Genomic DNA, 17,990 nt, shown 5'->3' on the forward strand with positions numbered 1-17,990 from the left:
TTGACATGAAAAATGCCCAAAAAGGCGCCAACTCCTCTTGTTTCTTTACAAGTTGCTCAACGAGCGTTGAACTCTTTCGGACATACTGTACAGAAAGCACCATTCTTGCCACCTCCTGATGAATGTGAATGCAACCAATCACTGCAAATACTTGCCAAATATTTGGAGGACGTGAATAGGCTTCGAGCGAACGAAGATAAGAAATTTTCCTTGTTGCGCTTCCACAGAAACCGAACAGAGTACAAGGAAGAAGAAGAGAAATTCTGTTTTTCTATCGTCCGTTCTTTAGTATATGCGTACAAACAATTGAAAAGTTCACCCAGATTAGTGGGACTCGTCTCGAAAGTGTTGCAGACCTCGGGTTTAGCACTTTTCGTTTTAGAGCCTGAACGAAGAAATTGTGTAATGACAGTATTCCAACACGCAGCTTCCCTTTCCACCAAGAGACAATGGAAAACTTTGCTCAGTACACTTTGCGAAACCGCTGTCTCAGTAACTGGTATAGTTGGTGATTGGATTGCTACAGAAATTCTAAGAGCAGCTTTTGAAGTCACGGCGTCGTCAAACTGGGCTCTGAGAGAACATCTTTATATTGCTGCACTGGTGGAAGGAACTTTAAATGCACTGAAGCAAAACAGCCTGAAAGTTTCCTTTTTGGAGCAACTGGTATCTGATACAAGAACTTCGCTAGAAAGACGCAGCGATATGCAGAGTAGAAGCTTAGGCTTTATGATACTGGCCGGTGTCATAAGTGAGTTTTCTTTTTTTCCTATCTTGACAGTTTTGATAATGGATACAAATAGGAGCCTGGAATCCCGAGGATGCTTTCAACGACAGCTATCGTACAGTACATAATCTTTTCAAGCAGGAGATAGAACGTGCTACGCAGGATAGTATTTACAGTGCCAATATAACTTGTGAACAGGACTTTGGTATTATTCTGTATACAGTGACAGTGTCTTGTGGAATTGCTGCCAGTTGCAAGCGAATCGACTCCTTGTCTTCTACCATTTTCATACTGGCACATTGCCTAGACTATTTATCTGCACCTTTTTTACGAAGACAAAAATTTTTCCAACCTCTTGATGAAGATTCTTGGAACATTCTTTGCTACCATTCCACCTCGTTCGGATATGCAGCTGCAGAATTACTTATTCGCAACCCCAAACAGCATATTACTTCATTCTTTCACAATAAGTTATTAAATACTTGCCAAGAAGTTTTCAATTCTTGTAAAAGTTGGCCAGTTTCCCAAGATAGCTTAGTAGAATATGCAAGGATGGCCGTTTTGGGTATATGGAGGATGGTTTCCTCCTTTTCTAATCATATTTTTGAAACAGTGGAAGAACTTTACCGTTCCAAAAATCTCTCTACAATACATGATGGTGTCAATCTGATTTCCATATTAGATTCGATATCGATGATTGGATATTTTTGCCCCTCCCTTGTGGAGCGACAAAGTATTATCGCCAATGCAATGCAAGCTGCAGCTCATGCATCTCCTGAAGGAGAATATACTTCCGAGTTTACGAAACTTTTGTTGGATTACTGGCTGGAAACATTTCATTCGCATCGAGAAGACTTGAACGTTAGCAATGCGCGAAACAAGCATCTAGTAGCAGCCAGTCGGATTACTTGCATATTGGACAGTATTGTATCCAGCATCCCTTATTTGAATGTCAACGCGTTAACGGAGAAGCAGCCACAACTTTTTTCGTTGCTCTTTTCTATATTTTCTATTGACATGCCATCTTTGGTTCTCAGCTGTCACGCTATCTTTCGAACAGGTATGGCAAGTCACAAACAGCGTGCGGTATTTTTACCCTTTGTTTTATCCTATTGGAAGCAAACCTTGTTGCAATATCCCAAAGTATTATCAGCTGTCGACCTGATATCCAGTTTGGATGCGCTGCTTCAGTTAGAAACCCCAAGTGCGACGTTATTTACCTTGAGTCAGCACGAGGACTCTGATAGCAGCAAGCATAGCTTTTCGACGAGTGATATTCTTTTTGGGTGTTTGATCAGTTTAGCGGATGAGATCGACCAAAGATGGAAAGAAACACAGCAAAGTCGCCCTCTAGCTATTGCAATGGCCCGCGGTTTGCTAAAGTGTCCTATATCTTCGTTGGACATTGTTTTTCGAAGTTGGGAGTATCTTTTGAAACGCAGAGAGTCTTCAGAGAATACTTCATTGTTGAGTTTACTGCGTCAAGTTGTTGAAGGTGTCGACGCTGTACGCAAACCATATTTGATTCGATGGTATGTCAATCTATTGAATCGATATGGGAAGAGTTGGATGGAAAAAGGTGGAAATTTATAAATGGAAGCATTGACGCAATCCATTCATGGTTTGAAAGGACTCGTGATAACTGACCGAGACGGTGTCATTATATACCAAATAGAACGCTCACCTGGTGCTGCTACCCGTTGTGCAGAGTTTTCAACCGCGTTTTCTAGTGGTTTCGATCAAACAGCAAAGTTATCCGTGGGTGCTTTTAGAAGAGCTATTTTTGAGTATCAACAAGAAGTTTTTATTGCGTTACCTTTTTTACCACTTTTCGTAACGATACTAGTTGAAAAAGGAAGTAACTTAGGGTTGGTGTTTTCCTTGGAACCTTGGTTACGCAACTTTACCAAACAACTTGCTCATTTGGTGATGATGGACGCTCCTACAAGAGGACAGTAAATAGAAATGTTTATTGTGGTGCAGCTGCAGCCGCTGTGGAAGTCTCTCCTAAAGACTTGGGACCTCGTACTCCTAACGCGTCTCCTCCTCCTCCTCCTCGTTGTTCTTGATAAGACTGCTGATTACCCATATTCGCAACTTGTTTGGACGCCAAGGGCTCCTGTTTCAAGTACTGTACAGAATAAACTACTTTTCTCACTTCATCTGCTGTCAATGTTTCTTTTTCTAATAAAGCTCTGGCCAGACGATGCAGTTCTTCTTTGTGTTCCATTAAAACTTGCTTGGCATGGTGATAAGCTTCATCAAGCAACTTTTTCATCTCTGAATCAATAAGACTTCGCATCTCAGGACTCTCACTTTCTCTTTCCAACACAAATTTACCGATTTTATCGCTCATTCCATATCTCGTAACCATAGCTTCTGCAAGTTTGGTGGCTTGAGAAAAGTCGCTTTCAGCACCAGAAGTTACATTATCGTCACCAAAAATCAGTTCTTCTGCTGCTCTGCCTCCCATAGCAACTGCAAGTTTGGCAATCATTTGGCGTCTGGAAATACTGGTCATATCTGATTCTGGTAGTTGCGACACCATGCCAAGGGATACTCCACGTGGAACAATAGTTGCTTTATGAATCTACAACCTTACATCAACCCAACTTTACTGAGGAATAGAAACAAAAAGTACTTACGGGTAAAGCTCCTGTTGTAAAACAAGCGACAAGAGCATGTCCTCCTTCATGATATGCCGTCAGCTTTCTCGATTCCTCTGAAATAGCAGCACTCTTCCGTTCAGCACCCATAAGTATTTTATCTTTAGCATATTCCAAATGTTGCATGGCCACTGAAGGTGCTCCTTCCAATGCTGCCTTCAATGCAGCCATGTTTGCCAAGTTGGCCAACTCAGCTCCAGAAAACCTAACAAACAAATCAGCGAAACCTCTTTTGAACAAAAACACATCATCTTACCCAGGAGTGCCTCTAGCTATCACAGAGAGATCCACATCGTTGTCAAGTTTTATATTTTTGGTATGCAGTTGAAGTATCTGTCTACGACCTTCCACATCTGGATTGGGAACCACAACATGCCTATCAAAACGACCTGGACGAACTAAAGCCTTATCCAGTGACTCTGGAAAGTTGGTTGCTCCAATGACAATGATACCTTCATTGGGGTTGAAGCCATCCAACTCTACCAAAAGCTGATTCAACGTCATCTTCATATACTGTTGGTCCTTTGGATTTCTCGTTCCACCTATTGCGTCAATTTCATCTATAAAAACTATACATGGTGCTTTCTTCTTTGCAGCACCAAAAAGTTCGCGTACTCTTCTAGCACCCACTCCGACAAACATTTCTTCAAATTCCGAACCACTTGCATAGAAAAAGGGTACACCTGCCTCTCCAGCTATGGCACGAGCCAAGAGTGTTTTACCTGTTCCAGGTGGTCCAACCAATAAGACACCTTTTGGTAGTTTTCCTCCCAACCGAGTAAAAGTTTCAGGAGAACGTAAATAATGAACAATTTCTTCTAGTTCTGCCTTTGCTTCGTCACACCCTTTTACGTCTTCAAATCTTTTTGGACTATTTCCTACTTGTTCTGGTTGTATTTCTGTGTGAAGACCAAGTCCTTTACCAACTGAACGTTCTTCAAAAAGTGCGCCCAAACCGGATATGACTATAAAGAAAACTGCGACTGAACGAATGAGTTTCCAAAACTGACTCTTTGTACTTGGTTCTGCTAACGTCACATGCACTGGTTCTTCTGGTGAACCTGCTACAGGAAGGTAACCTCTGTTGGCATCTTTCAAACTATGTTCAACTTGGCCAACCGTAGGCACCCCGACTGTTGAAGGACTTGTAGCCGTTCTTGCAAAAGTGACAGGTCTAGCAGAATATTCATTGCGCAAAGCGGCAGAGTTTCTCCAACCTGTAGGGTACCCTTGTTGCAAGGGAGTTGCTGCTTTTCCACTTTGACCACCGGTCACTCCATAAGAACTTACGTCTCCGAGACCCTCTGAAGGAAGTTCTCTTGAATATTCAAACGCCACTTCATGAGAATAACCAGCTCTTTCAAGAACGTCAGCCAGATGCGAACGGTCAAAACGTCCCGTGTGAATGAGCGCCTTTATATATTCTTTAACGACGTCTTCTGAAGTCACTTGTAACCCTCCTCCTTCCACTTTCCTTATTACTTTTTCACTTTCACCAGCTTCATTCAAAGCTCTGAACAGTGCCAACACTCTAGAAGGGTCAGTAGGATACAGTTCTGCATCCTTTTCCAACTTGTTCAGTTTTCTTCCGGATAGTGAGTAACGAAAGTGTCTCTTTTGCCACAAGTTTCTTTTCAACAACCCATTTTTGTCTTGAACATATAAAGAATAAGAAGCTCTCCACAAGTTGTTTTTCAATAACAACAACATGGGTCGTCTCCAGACATGAGCAACCACAACAAAAGACATAAGACCAATCCAATGTGACTATTCTTCCTATTCAATGTGTGTGTGTGTGTGTGTGTGTGTGAGAGAGAGAGAGAGAGAGACCTTTACTAGATATGATATTTCATCATTGTAGACTATTTGTATATATTATTCTTCTCAATCACTCGCGTGCTTAACAATGATTGTCAATATCATCATATCTCATGATGAAAGAAGAAGAAGAAATTATTAGACCATTATTTTGTGTCATCATCATGTGGAGTAGAAAGGCGTTGTGGAGTTATCCCATAAGAAGATACAGTTCTTCCAACTTGGAAAAAGAAGCCAAGCAATTAACCTCCCAACTTTTGGTATTGGAGTTCTCTATTTGTATTTTGAGTACTTAGGTTGCTTAGAACGTCGATTGGTTGTCCAAAGATTTGCAACTTATTCACCAATCCAACCAGTTGCTTTCAAAATATCGCAGTGTGTACAACACACCGGAAGGGAAGGTACCTTTCAATTTACACTCGAGTGCGTTTTTCTCACAACTGGATTTCTTCTAGCCGATGGAAGCCACCATGCGGCAACTTTACCAAGCCAAGGAAGCAGCTAGAATAGGGGTGATGAGTGTTATTTAGATGATATAAAGTTTCCTAATCCATTGATGAATAGGCAGCACTTTCGTTGCACATCGAAAACTTGTTGTCCAAGGTGATGACCAGTTTGGGTCCGTTTGGAAGTATGTTTTGTGGTGTTCAGTTTTATGGACAAAATAGGAGGCTCATTGGTTATGATAGATCATGTATTGAAGAAAGATGGTTATGAGGATGCAGTTAAAGAGACTATCCAAGTATATGACGAAATGATTGAGAAACTTTCGGGAGATGTGAAACAGAAAGCTATCGATAACTTGTCTCAGAGGATCATCCAGTTGCGACAAACCGTTCACGTGAACAACTTTAGGTAAGTTTTAGAAAGGAGTAAACATGAGACCTTTATTATCTTTTCTAGTTGTGAGTTTTATCCTGTTGCTGGAGACCACTTACAAGTGGATGGTGTAGAAAAGAAAAAGAAAGATTAGTTTGTTTTTCTCATAAACATTACTTTTGGTTATCCAATCAACCAAAATGTGCCAAAGCAAAGAAAAGAAAACGACCAAAACCATAAACTACCAATGATGATGGATGATAAGGTCCACTTGTAATGTTTCATTGCATAACGAATACCTCTCAATCGTCCCTTCAATAGCAATTCTGAATGATAAACCTTGTGTGTTTTGTCTCAATATCTTTCCTCTCAAAAACATAAAGAATGCATGGATTACCTCCACATCTGCTTTGTTTATCCAAATTCTCAAAATCAAGTCCTCTTTGCAACGTCTCAAGAATCCATCACCACTCACTTCCTTGTATTCTAGCAATACCAAACTTTGACATTGTTGTCGTTTCTTATCACATTATGGAAGAAAGAAAACAATGCAACAACTTACTTTCCATCCAAACAACAGAAAAACGAGTTGAGTCCAAGTTTCCATCTTGATTTCCAAGTCATTCTTATAACGTAGTATGGTAGGTCGAAAACGGGAATAAAATAGTGTTTCGTGGGTATCCAACAATTCCAGCGTAAACTTTTACACGACAATTTCATTTCAATATTCTCTTCCATTCTCTTTTCTCACCTTGAGCATTCCTAAATTCATATTGCGTGGAGAATCTGGAAAACAAACGTGCAAAGTGCCTTCCAATTGATTCATATAACGAAGTTTCTTGCAAGGAAGCTTCACCATAGCAACAGGATATCTTGGTAGTTTGTTAAGACGTGATATTCTTTCGAGAGTTTCTTACGGTGAAGAAAAGTCAAAAAACAAGGGCATACGATAAAAAGTGGGAGGTATCATCAAAAAGTAGAAAACAATATAACTAATGCCCCAGTGAGTAATTGAAAGGAAACACAAACACAAAGTATTACATCAAAATAGCCAATACAAAGCTAAAACTACATAAAGCTATGAATAGAAAACTTTTGGTCAACCAACTCTTTCCCATTCAACCAATTTCATGAATTCATTGGTCTGCGCTGATGACGGCCATCGTCTCACATATATATATATATAATATATTTTTGGGAGGCGATGAACATAAAGGTGCAGCAAGAATAAGGAACGCTGGGCACCGGCTAGTTCTTCAATTGCCAACTAGGTCGGAATCAAACAGCGAGCGACAAGGGCTTTATGGAAAGAACCAACTACTTTATAGTTCGTACATAACAGTTGCACCCATAACTGTTTTCTCTATTACAGAATGACCCAAGACAAGCCTTTCTACTTCATCCACATCCTCTTTGGAACCAATAAACAAAGGAACACACATCTCTAACGACCTAAAGCAAAATAATTGACTATCAGCTGTCCTTATCATAAGACTTACCAAGCACTCAATTCTAATACAGGTCTACGACCAACACTAGCTCTACCTCCAGCTTGTCGGGCTAAAAACGCAAAGGGTGCAGCTTCTCCAAGGAAATTGGCAAGATTCTCTTTCCTAGGACCAGGCAGCATCATAATACCTCCTTGACATAATATCTTATGGAAGTTGGCCACGATACAATCTTCAAACCGAAAATGACGACTAGCATCCTTCTCAATATTCGCAATAAATGCATCTACTCCATCCACAGCCTTTCAAGTATGAGCACTTTCAATATAGAAACATGACAGAAAAGCTACCTTGGAAATAACTTGAGTATCCACAGAATACAATAAACCTCTTTCAGGTATGTGAACATGTGGATGAGCAACTACAAAGTGACCAGAAACAATATCCAAACCAAACATATGAACTCCAAATCCAATAGAAAATGTAAACACTATCGAACTACTGTAAAGACAATAGCCAGCTGCCACCTGATCAAAGCCTGTTCGTTGAAGAAGGTCTGAAGTATCTCCTTCTTTACCAGAAGAAGATTTACGATAATAGACGGAGAAAATGGTTCCAAGAGAACCTCCCATCACTCCACATAAGGGAGTATAAACTACAACATAATTGCCTACGGGTATATTTTTATCCAATGATAAAAACTCCTTTGCAAAAGTAGAATATATTAAGCAACATAAACCCTAAAGACCATAAAAGACTGGTTTCATCACAACTACGATTTCTTTTCATACCGATGAAGCCAAAGAACTGTAAATTTGAAAATCTGCATATCTCTGCATATCATAAAGCTTTATCAAGGGTCGATCCTTGACATAAGCTGCAATGCATTTAAAGGCAACTCCCATTTCGGACATTAATAAAGCCAAATCATTGCTTCCATGTGGAAACCTTAAACGAATAGTATGCTTCTTAGTTGCTCCCATTTCTTATGCCATTCACTTACTGTCGTTGTTGTTGGGTACAAAATCTTTTGATAGTTAATAGTTGTCGGGTTGCAGCATTGTCTTCCATATGAGTATCTGCATCTCCTTTTGTTATTTCTGCAAGGGATTGATTTCGTGTCAACTTGGATTCCACTTTAGAATTCGTTGTTTCCCTCATATTGGATTGAAGTGCTCTTATCAACTTGTCTGCTTCCTCCACATGACATCGGTAAGGAGAAAAGGAAGGCTCCAAAGTGGTATTGATACAGTTGTGATTTGGATGGGTTACACGACCAGTTACTAGCTTGTGCCAGCTTTTGTGACATTCTTCAACAATTTCCATGGCATAGGAGCGACTTTGTATCTCTTCTCGAAAGGCAAATAAATTTTCCTTTTTCCCATCTGGGATTTTGTAAGTGCGGAACCAAGAAAAAGTGGCATGTTGTAAACCAGGTAACATCCTAAAGCCATAAACATTAGGAAGACTATATAATTCAAAGACTTACCTATACAAATCATCCACGTCATTGAGTTCTTCAGCAAGACGATCATGAACATCGATTGCCACAATCTTCCAATCCATTTCTCCACTATCGATCATTCCCAATACTCCCAACACTTTCACTTGTTTAATTTCGCCAACTTTTGCTATAGTTGTTCCAATTTCACAAACATCCAAAGGATCTCCGTCTCCCAACGCTCCCGTCTCCATATGTACCTATACTTACCTTGAGATAACAACCATAACCAACCCAATTGCACAACATTACTTGCGACGGATCCTCCCAAGTCTGAGGAAAACATCCATAATTCCAGATATATCCTTTATATGGATATACGTTGTGTACATATCGTCGTTTACCGTTCTTCGTGTCTTGTACAATGGGGGCCAAAGGTTCAGCAGATTTCAGCTCCAACTTGGCGTTTGTCCATCGAGGAATTTCAACAATCATATTTAGTATTCCTTTCTGTTTATCTACGTACAAAGGAATGTCGTGTAAGGGGTTGATCCATCCGTAGCCATTCTTTTCAAAGTAATACCAGACGTCATCAGGGTCTTCTGGATTCTGTGACTATTATATTGTCTACAATCTTTTTGAAAACTGTAAGCAACTTACCAATAATTTGCGAGTAAGATAAGTAGCGTCGTTTGGATCCATTCTTTCAATCTGCACAATGGAAGAGTTGACTGTGAGATGTCTCTTTCCTTCGGGATGTTCAAAATGGAGCCTAATTGAAAACAGACATTGGAAAATACAAAATATTTATCAAAAGGCTACAAAAGACAAATATGTCCTCCTCAAAGTATTATTAGGATACGTAGAAAAATGTTAAGATTGCAAAGAGAAAGAAAAAAATGCCACTCCTTATTTGTTCTTCGCGCCATTGAATGTTTTTTGCATTGAAAAAGGAAAGTAATGCTCCAACAGAAAGAAAGTCCAAAAGTTTGACTACCACACCCGAAAAACCATTAAGAAAATGTAAGTAGTAGTTAACACACAAGTCACAAACTAAAGTTGACCTAGTCTCTCTATCCAAAGCACTGTCTGAGTCACAACCTCAAGATGAAACTTCACCTGCATCGAAAGACAAAAAACCATTTTTCATTCATTTGGACAACATATGCAACTCTCAAAACAAGTTCAATGCAAAAGAAACTTCTCACTTTTCGTTACATACGAAGAATAAAACGACAACGCAACAACTCCATTGTTCAGAACAAATAACTCATGTCAATAACACCAACCAAACAGGCAATGAATTACAGAAGACAATGACTGAAGATATCATCGAAAGTTTCTCATCCATATTAGCTGACATAAAGGTAACCATCTCAGTTTTTATAAAAAGTCTAGAGATGAACAATATATGTAGCCTTCTTCATGTCATACAGAAACAATTTCCAAAGAGACAAAGGACTCCTTTAATGATGCGTTGACAGAACAAATGGAGAGTCATTTGTCTCGAAATGAACTAGAGACTGCTATCCAACTTTTGGAAGAAAACTATGAAATGGCGACAACACTAATGCAGAAAATACAGCTTACAGATTTGCCAGAATATTTAGGACTTGTGTCACAAATGACTTTGCGGATAGAAAATGCCTTTCAAACTATCAACGGTATTCCTTCGTTGTTGGTTAAATACTCAACACTCAAAGGCTATTTGTAGCTCTCGTGGAGTATACAGAAAACCAAATATTTTCCACCGAAATAACTTATCTTTTGAAGTATGCATGGGACTTTGAAAAGGTTCCTCTTTGATACCTTTCTCGAAATTGCAAAAACTCCTTATCGAGGTAGTGAATAATTCTTCCCAGATATGTTTAACATACTTATTTACAGAGCATTTATAGACTCAAGCAAGTTGCTATTTCCAGTCTTCCATCTGTCACTTTTGCACAAAAGATTGCAAGTAAACCGACTCGTTTTGTTTTACTTTTCTCAACACATCGAAGCAATGAGTTCAACAGACGCTACAATAAATTCATCATTTCTCGAGAAGCCATCATTCGTATTCGACATAAAGAAGATGAATGTGCGAGGAAAAAGTTTTATTAAGCGAACCAGAAAGGGAAATATAGCTAAAGTTACAAAAGAGCACTATTTAAGAGATGATATTCCATGTCTCTCTCCACTGTGTACGACTTGTCCACACAAGGTAACGTAATTTGCTCTCTTGTTCTGGTTGCAACATCATAGGCAAATACTCTCGTTAGGAAGTAAAGTTATTAAGCAACTCTGCAGAGTTTTACCTCATACCAGATACTAATATTGTTCTTCACCAGCTTGATTTATTGGAAAGTGATGTGGTGACCGATGTGATATTGTTACAGACTGTATTACAAGAGGTACGTGTTCCTGCCCTACACTCGCCTTATAGTAAACCTTCCAAAGACAAGGAACCGAAATATGTCCGTTTATGAGAGGTTGAAAAAGCTGCTAAATGACCAAAGTCGATCTTTCGTCTCCTTCTCCAACGAGCACCATAAGGAAACCTTCATTGAGAGACAAAAAGACGAGACTTCCAATGACTACAATGACAGATCTATACGAGTCGCCGCAAGATGGTATACGACACATTTGAACAGGAGGAAACGAGTTGTTTTGTTAACAAATGATAAGAATAATGCAAAAGGTGCAAGAGGAGAAGGAGTAGAAGCTCTATCAGTCGAAGAGTTTGTGACTTTGTATGAGAGCAGGCATCCACATATTCGTGAATTGGTTGCAGCGAATACTGCAGATTCGAGTGAAGAACAAGGTATTTATTCTCTTCATTGTATAAGCCAAGCTCATTTTCACGTTGTTTCCGTAGAAGATGATCGCAAACGCAAATTTTTATATGATGAATACTGGAATACCCAACAAATACAAAATGCTTTAAATGCCAATAGAGTTGTGGAAGTAAGGAGTTTCCGTTTGGTGAGAACTTGAGGAATTTGATATGATTTAGGGTGTATTTCACGCCAATTCTTATAATTGTATGGAAGGAAAAGTACTCTACTCCGGAAAGAGTCAGCAACAATCTGCGAAAACCATTCTCGTTTCTGGTATTAAGAATATCAATCGAGCCATTGATGGAGATGTTGTCTTTGTAGAACTTCTTCCAGAGGAAATGGTAAGCTTTTTATCCAACTTGCCATACCGAAGAAATTCATTTCGCGTGGTAGTGGTGTACTCCGTCAACTGAAGTAAAGGAAGATATAGAAGAAGCCATTGAAGAAGCGGAAACCTCAAAGCCACCATCTACCGTTATTCAAAACATCAATGTTCGCAAGGAAGTTACTGGAAGAGTTGTAGCTATCAAGCGTCGCAATTGGAGACCCTATTGTGGTTCCTTACAAGCAAAAGGGTCGTCTCATTTAACTTTGTTTATTCCTGTAATAATTAGCATTCTTCATATCTCAATTATTTGTGTTAATATTTTGCTCAAGGTGGATAAACGCATTCCGAAGATAAGAATCCATTCAAGACGAGTTTCTGATTTGACTGATAAACGGATTGTCGTTTCTATTGACTCATGGGAAAGAAATTCCATGTTTCCATCGTAAGTCACTTTTTGTTTTCTATGTATTGTAGTTATATTCTTTTAGTGGTCATGTCATTGAAGAATTAGGAGTTGAGGGTGACATAGAAACCGAAACCAAGGTTTTGTTGCATGAGAATTCGATCATTACTAGAGCTTTTCCGAAAGCAGTTTTGGAATGTTTACCAGCCGATGACTTGCAATTTTCGCCAGATATGCTTAAGAACCGAAAAGATTTACAAAGTTTATGCATATTTAGTATCGATCCTCCAGGATGTACTGATATTGATGACGCCCTTAGTATTCAACTGGATGAGAATCACAACTATATGGTAGGAAAGCTTGCTCACCATTTTGTTCTTTTCATAAATGCAAATAGGTTGGAGTTCATATAGCAGACGTGACCAGTTTTATTTCTCGAGACACTGCATTGGATAAAGAAGCAGCAGATCGTTCTACTACTGTCTATTTGGCAGACAGAAGAATTGAAATGTTGCCTCCTCGACTTTCGTCTGATCTTTGTAGCTTGAAAGGTATTTTAACTAGGAAGCATCTTACTGTTGCTAATCTGAAGCAAAGAAAACGAAACTAGATTGGCTTTCTCTGCATTTATAACAATAGACCATGAAGGAAATGTTCTACATTATGACTTTGCACGTACCATCATTCGTTCTCGAAAAGCCTTTACCTATGCTGAAGCCCAAGATTATCTCAATCAAGCCAGAAAGAAGGAAACCAAAGAGGTGAGATGTTTCTTCACTGAAAGAATGCCAATCAAATATAACAACTACTTAGTGTACAGAAATAGAACTTTCTCTTTTGCGTCTAATGGATATTGCACAGAAACTTCGAAAGCGACGTTTTGAAAATGGTGCTCTTCGTTTATCATCTCCTGAAGTTCGGTTTGAAACCGATCAAGTAAGATACTAACACGTTCTAATAACTCGAAAATATTCACCTGTGTAAAAGGAAGGAGACGAAATCACAAATGTCTCCGTTTATGAGACTCATGAAACCAATGAATTGGTATTATGGTTTACTTGAGTTGCTTTATATATACTTAGTGTTATTTAGGTGGAGGAATATATGTTATTGACCAATGTTGTTGTTGCTCAACGTATCTCAAAGTAAGGAATGACTCATTTTGAACCCCAAATTTTGTGCTGACAATACTTGCAACATCAGATCATTTCCTAGTTGTGCTCTACTCAGAAGACATCCCATTCCCAACAAGGAAATGTTTGAACCTTTGTTGAAAATTGCAGCTGCCGTAAGTATTTGAGTACGCTTAAAATTTCAAGCTAAATCAACATGTTTTTATTTTAGTTGAGTGTAGAGATAGATGTGTCCTCGAACAAACAGCTTTCACGTTCTTTGGAGAAAATTCAAGAAAAGTTCGACGAAGAGAACGACCCTTTCAAGGCAACGTTGTTTCGAATCAGTACCACTCGATGTATGACTCAAGCTTTGTATTTTTCTGCTGGAGAAGTAAGTTGTTCGTGAAAATCCGGATTGCATTCTTTTGTTTTTTTTCGTAGGCATCGCAAGAAGAATATTTTCATTATGGATTGGCATCAACTATTTATACACATTTTACTTCACCTATACGAAGATATGCAGGTAAGATTCATTTTAATAGTGAACAGTTCTTCCCGTTTCAAACAAAGTGGAAGATATCATTGTGCATCGAATGCTTAGTGGTAGTATTGGTTATACTTCATTTCCAGATAGTCTGTTGAACTCAAAGGCTATTCAGAAGATTGCAGGTATTTCCTTTTTTATATTTTCGCTATAAATATGGACTGACACGAGCAGATCACTTGAATGAAAGACATCGTGCTGCCCAAAAGGCGGCGAGAGACTCCGTTGCTTTGCATACTTTGCGACTATTCCGAGGTGAACAAAGGGAAGAAGAAGGAAGAGTGTTCCGTCTTCTTACCAACGGTATTGTAGTTATGTTGCCAAGGTTAGTAATAGAAAGTTGGGCGTCTTCTATTGAGGAGTAACAGGAATGGTAGATATGGATTAGAAGGATTGGTGCGCTTTGAAAAGAATTCTTCCGCTACCTTATTCGATGAAGATAAGCAGCTTTTAATCACACCTAAAGGAACTAGACTAAAAATATTCGACAGAGTAAGAGTTTCCATTCAATTAGATGCACAAGTCAATCCGGCAGGTCAACTTGTGATTCATTTGATAGAGTAAAAATATATTTAAACATTTCGATGAATAGTGGTGAGACTCGTAGCAAGACAAGCTATCTTTGTGCCTCGTTACCTTGGCACTTGACTATGCTCATTCTTTCCTATCTGGTAACCTTTATAAGCAAATATTATTCGTTGAAAAGTAGCTTTTATGAGCTTTGGGACGCTTGTCTCTTTATTATGAGTGGCTTGTTATCGTCAACCTATTTGTCCCATAGAATACAACAATGTGCCATCGAAACGAGAAGAAAACAACAAAGAGAACACAGAAATGTTCTTGTATATTTTACAAATTTATTCCTAAATTGCTTGTTGACGCTCTTACTAACCATACCATCCGTCGTGTTGTGTTCTCTCTTGTTGAATTTTTCACTAGATATGGTGGAGTACATAAGTGTTCTTTGGTGGGTAGACAAAGTTGCAGATACACTATCCATTACGATGAATAGCTCGTATATAGAACCTTTTCTTTGGGCTCTTGCTCAAGTGCTGGTAGAACACGTCTTTGCTTATTCGATTCTCTATTTGGTACGCAGAAGAAGGACGTTTCTATTCTCTTCACTACTTCCATTGATATCTCTCATGGCGGTGCAGTGTCTATTCGTCCTTGGCTTCGAAACTTCTAGAGGTTATCTTGCTTTTCAAGACAAAGCAATATCCAGGGCTATATTCTGGGTGACTATGTTAACCTTAACACTAGAGGTAAGTTGAAAAACAGCAAAATAATGAAACATTCAGATTTCCAGTAGTTGCGTAATGTACCAAGAAAATACTGTATTCTATTTTCCAGAACAATTTCTCTTTATCTTGTTAGTTTAGTAGTTGGTTCGGTTGTGTTTATTTTTCCTTGGATAGCTTTGTTACATGCCCTGTTGATCCAGCTTTGGACGGGAAGCAATGAACTTGGTGGCACTTTGAACGAGTTGTTTGATTACCAAGTTCATGTATTGTTTACTTGTATTCCTTGGTTTCTTTTGTTCGCATACGCATTCACTATAGATTTTCATTTTGATACAAAATATTTTTGGAAACTTTGGAAGCAACTGGAAAGAAAACATGAAAATGGGTAAGAAAGATATTTTCCGATGATATTGTACTAACAACAATGAAAATGTTCAGGACACATGCAGTTATTTTACTTTTACTTTTTTATTTGTTGAAACAATTATGTATATCATTTGTTTCCATAGGCAGTCATAGTACTAATAGTAAAACACTTGATAGTCACCAAGAGCAGCTTACTACACCCATGGAAGTAGGACAGATATCAGAGCAGAATAATAGTAATAGAAAGGAAGAACAAATTGTTACTCCAGTCTTAGAAGCAGTGTCTCCGCGTACTAAAGCTAGCATTGAGGAATGGACGGCCAATTGTTCCGAAGAGGAACGCTTTAAGGTATTTGAGTACATGTTCAACAGCAAACGTGATGAATTTCAACGTTGTGGCGTGGCCCCTCCCAAAATCGACCTGCAGTCCTTGTACCAACAAGTAAGATATTTTTTGGCATAATCACGAGATAAGGTTGAAATCGGAATGATATAGGCATTAAGGGAATCGCCAAAAAAGTGGAATCTCTTATTAGATTCGTATTTATTGAGGGAAGGGGAATTATCAGACGGTGATGATTTGGATCGTTCTTTTTCCAATGACGTGAAACAAGTTACTGCACGTTTTCAACAATATCGCAATCCAGATGTAGTTTCAATATCATCATTAGCACAAGCTATCCAAGGCACGAGCAAGTCGGAATATATTAAACGTAATGTGGATCCTTAAATGGCGCCAAAATAAGAAAGAAAAAATGCTCACGTGATGACTATTTATTATTGTGTTGCGCCAAATTAGAACTTTTCATATCGTGGATGCATGATTGATTGAGAAACTCTAGAGATGATTGTTGCTTTTCTGTCGACAAATGTGAACTATGTCTCTTCTAATCATAAACAGCTATGGTTATACCAGAAACTATGTTGTAAAGAAACTCAACTATCTCTCCAACTAACTAGAATATATAGAAAACCTCTTTTATGTCATAGGGTTGAAAAGCAGAACATATTTGCAAGTTTGGATAGATTCGAGCTTGCAGTGGCTGGAGAATGGAAAGGTTTTGAAGCTTCCTTCGACCCTGAAACAGGAACCGCAATCCAAGTACCTTCGACAAGTTTACCAGAAGCATTCGTGGAGTGGAATGTGAAGCCAGTTGGATACGAGTCCTACAACTCCATGGTCGTAAGGAATAATCAGCTATATCGAAGACACTCGAGAATTCTCCCCAGTGTGTCTTTTGATGCAGATGTAATAGACCTGGAAACTGAACTCTATTTCTACGATTTGAACGAGGAAGGTTTTCTTTTTCTTGCAGATGGTTCCTATTCAAAGGGTCCTGTGTCACTACAACAACCACCAGGTTCCAAACCATATGTTTACTTTGAGTTTTGTCTTTGTCTGGTATCAGAATTAAAGCCTCCGATGCGTTGTTTATTTCGTTTTCCAGTGGATATCAAACGACAACAGTTGTGGGGAGACGTTCAGGTGTTTCTCGAACATCGAGATGGAGACTTTTGTGATGGAAATGCAATTGCAAGTGGTTCGGGATACATGGAAGGATTTGCATCTGGTATGCCTTTATCAGAAGATCTTATAAATGGCGAATGGTATCCGGAATCGATACAAGTTTTGAAAGGAATTTCCTCTTTTCACGACTCTCGGATGCTTAATGATGTAAACTATTCTCCTATTTTAGTGGACAGCTGTAAGTCATTACCTCGTCATAGGCTCATGTTACCAGGAAATATTTATGTGAAATGTGACTCGGAGTCGCTTGGACAAGTGTTCAACTTACAAGTAGGTCATGTGACACTGGAAGGAAGATGGGTTTCTTTTCACCGCAAATATATTGATAACAGACTCGTAGCAACTTATAAAATGGTATGCTTTAAAAAATGAGTCACATGTTTCGGTGTAAATGCAGAGTTGATGATTGGAATGGAGAGAGACCGCATACAGAAATGAATGCTTTTTTATATGGTATCATTGGAAAAGGGTATCAACATCATCCATATACTGTCAGAAGTCCGAAAAGTTTAGTAAAACCTTTGGAACTATTCAAAGGCAGCTATTCTGTTGTCGCTTATACACTGTTTGCTTGTAACAACAACAACAACAACAACAACCAACAAGTCAGTTTTATTCCAGACCCTACTCCCTTGTTGTCCACACCAGGTAGTTTACTTTTGCACGACTTGGAAACCATTCACCAGCTGGTAAAGTAATATCTGCGGCCCATTTAGACTTCATT

General features: G+C 38.8%; 9 protein-coding genes across 10 annotated transcripts; 6 read left to right on the plus strand and 3 right to left on the minus strand.

The window, feature by feature from the left end:
- The first annotated feature begins 8 nt into the window (after window positions 1–8).
- On the plus strand, window positions 9–2,499 carry Gasu_44760 (uncharacterized protein). The gene is made up of 2 exons (XM_005704434.1): window positions 9–751; window positions 804–2,499. Exons 1-2 carry the CDS (start codon window positions 13–15, stop codon window positions 2,318–2,320), a joined length of 2,256 nt encoding a protein of 751 aa, XP_005704491.1. The 5' UTR covers window positions 9–12; the 3' UTR covers window positions 2,321–2,499.
- A 16-nt stretch (window positions 2,500–2,515) lies between these two features.
- On the minus strand, window positions 2,516–5,168 carry Gasu_44770 (AAA-type ATPase). The gene is made up of 3 exons (XM_005704435.1): window positions 3,650–5,168; window positions 3,373–3,598; window positions 2,516–3,317 (listed from the first exon to the last, which is right to left on the minus strand). The coding sequence occupies exons 1-3, from the start codon at window positions 5,140–5,142 to the stop codon at window positions 2,697–2,699; spliced, it is 2,340 nt and encodes a 779-aa protein (XP_005704492.1). The 5' UTR covers window positions 5,143–5,168; the 3' UTR covers window positions 2,516–2,696.
- A 10-nt stretch (window positions 5,169–5,178) lies between these two features.
- Gasu_44780 (uncharacterized protein) lies at window positions 5,179–6,239 on the plus strand. Its single transcript, XM_005704436.1, has 6 exons — window positions 5,179–5,471; window positions 5,517–5,612; window positions 5,667–5,723; window positions 5,776–5,842; window positions 5,901–6,066; window positions 6,115–6,239. Exons 1-6 carry the CDS (start codon window positions 5,325–5,327, stop codon window positions 6,182–6,184), a joined length of 603 nt encoding a protein of 200 aa, XP_005704493.1. The 5' UTR covers window positions 5,179–5,324; the 3' UTR covers window positions 6,185–6,239.
- A 4-nt stretch (window positions 6,240–6,243) lies between these two features.
- Window positions 6,244–7,178, minus strand: Gasu_44790 (hypothetical protein). 2 transcript variants are annotated; one of them, XM_005704438.1, is made up of 7 exons: window positions 7,072–7,178; window positions 6,948–7,022; window positions 6,782–6,902; window positions 6,593–6,730; window positions 6,428–6,550; window positions 6,330–6,369; window positions 6,244–6,300 (listed from the first exon to the last, which is right to left on the minus strand). In XM_005704438.1, the coding sequence occupies exons 1-7, from the start codon at window positions 7,146–7,148 to the stop codon at window positions 6,272–6,274; spliced, it is 603 nt and encodes a 200-aa protein (XP_005704495.1). In that variant the 5' UTR covers window positions 7,149–7,178; the 3' UTR covers window positions 6,244–6,271. The 2 variants fall into 2 exon arrangements, with proteins under 2 accessions (XP_005704495.1, XP_005704494.1); XM_005704437.1 differs by lacking the exons at window positions 6,244–6,300; window positions 6,330–6,369 and having other exon boundaries at window positions 6,533–6,730.
- Window positions 7,179–7,315: 137 nt separating this feature from the next.
- Window positions 7,316–9,648, minus strand: Gasu_44800 (inorganic pyrophosphatase). Its single transcript, XM_005704439.1, has 8 exons — window positions 9,580–9,648; window positions 9,232–9,534; window positions 8,968–9,179; window positions 8,482–8,922; window positions 8,270–8,426; window positions 7,829–8,218; window positions 7,530–7,780; window positions 7,316–7,482 (listed from the first exon to the last, which is right to left on the minus strand). The coding sequence occupies exons 1-8, from the start codon at window positions 9,619–9,621 to the stop codon at window positions 7,353–7,355; spliced, it is 1,926 nt and encodes a 641-aa protein (XP_005704496.1). The 5' UTR covers window positions 9,622–9,648; the 3' UTR covers window positions 7,316–7,352.
- Window positions 9,649–9,708: 60 nt separating this feature from the next.
- On the plus strand, window positions 9,709–10,769 carry Gasu_44810 (uncharacterized protein). The gene is made up of 3 exons (XM_005704440.1): window positions 9,709–9,942; window positions 9,988–10,286; window positions 10,337–10,769. Exons 1-3 carry the CDS (start codon window positions 9,852–9,854, stop codon window positions 10,631–10,633), a joined length of 687 nt encoding a protein of 228 aa, XP_005704497.1. The 5' UTR covers window positions 9,709–9,851; the 3' UTR covers window positions 10,634–10,769.
- Window positions 10,770–10,778: 9 nt separating this feature from the next.
- Gasu_44820 (exoribonuclease R) lies at window positions 10,779–14,714 on the plus strand. The gene is made up of 18 exons (XM_005704441.1): window positions 10,779–11,122; window positions 11,181–11,312; window positions 11,359–11,722; window positions 11,777–11,865; window positions 11,915–12,079; window positions 12,132–12,508; window positions 12,555–12,819; window positions 12,867–13,020; window positions 13,067–13,230; window positions 13,283–13,405; window positions 13,457–13,513; window positions 13,562–13,614; window positions 13,673–13,757; window positions 13,814–13,975; window positions 14,026–14,107; window positions 14,161–14,253; window positions 14,303–14,453; window positions 14,506–14,714. The coding sequence occupies exons 1-18, from the start codon at window positions 10,784–10,786 to the stop codon at window positions 14,690–14,692; spliced, it is 3,042 nt and encodes a 1,013-aa protein (XP_005704498.1). The 5' UTR covers window positions 10,779–10,783; the 3' UTR covers window positions 14,693–14,714.
- A 134-nt stretch (window positions 14,715–14,848) lies between these two features.
- Window positions 14,849–16,502, plus strand: Gasu_44830 (uncharacterized protein). The gene is made up of 4 exons (XM_005704442.1): window positions 14,849–15,393; window positions 15,441–15,757; window positions 15,811–16,180; window positions 16,235–16,502. The coding sequence occupies exons 1-4, from the start codon at window positions 14,872–14,874 to the stop codon at window positions 16,466–16,468; spliced, it is 1,443 nt and encodes a 480-aa protein (XP_005704499.1). The 5' UTR covers window positions 14,849–14,871; the 3' UTR covers window positions 16,469–16,502.
- Window positions 16,503–16,518: 16 nt separating this feature from the next.
- Window positions 16,519–17,798, plus strand: Gasu_44840 (uncharacterized protein). Its single transcript, XM_005704443.1, has one exon. It carries the CDS (start codon window positions 16,583–16,585, stop codon window positions 17,636–17,638), a length of 1,056 nt encoding a protein of 351 aa, XP_005704500.1. The 5' UTR covers window positions 16,519–16,582; the 3' UTR covers window positions 17,639–17,798.
- Window positions 17,799–17,990: the final 192 nt, after the last annotated feature.

Source organism: Galdieria sulphuraria (assembly GCF_000341285.1).
Source record: "Galdieria sulphuraria unplaced genomic scaffold scaf_41, whole genome shotgun sequence".
Lineage (NCBI taxonomy): Eukaryota > Rhodophyta > Bangiophyceae > Galdieriales > Galdieriaceae > Galdieria > Galdieria sulphuraria.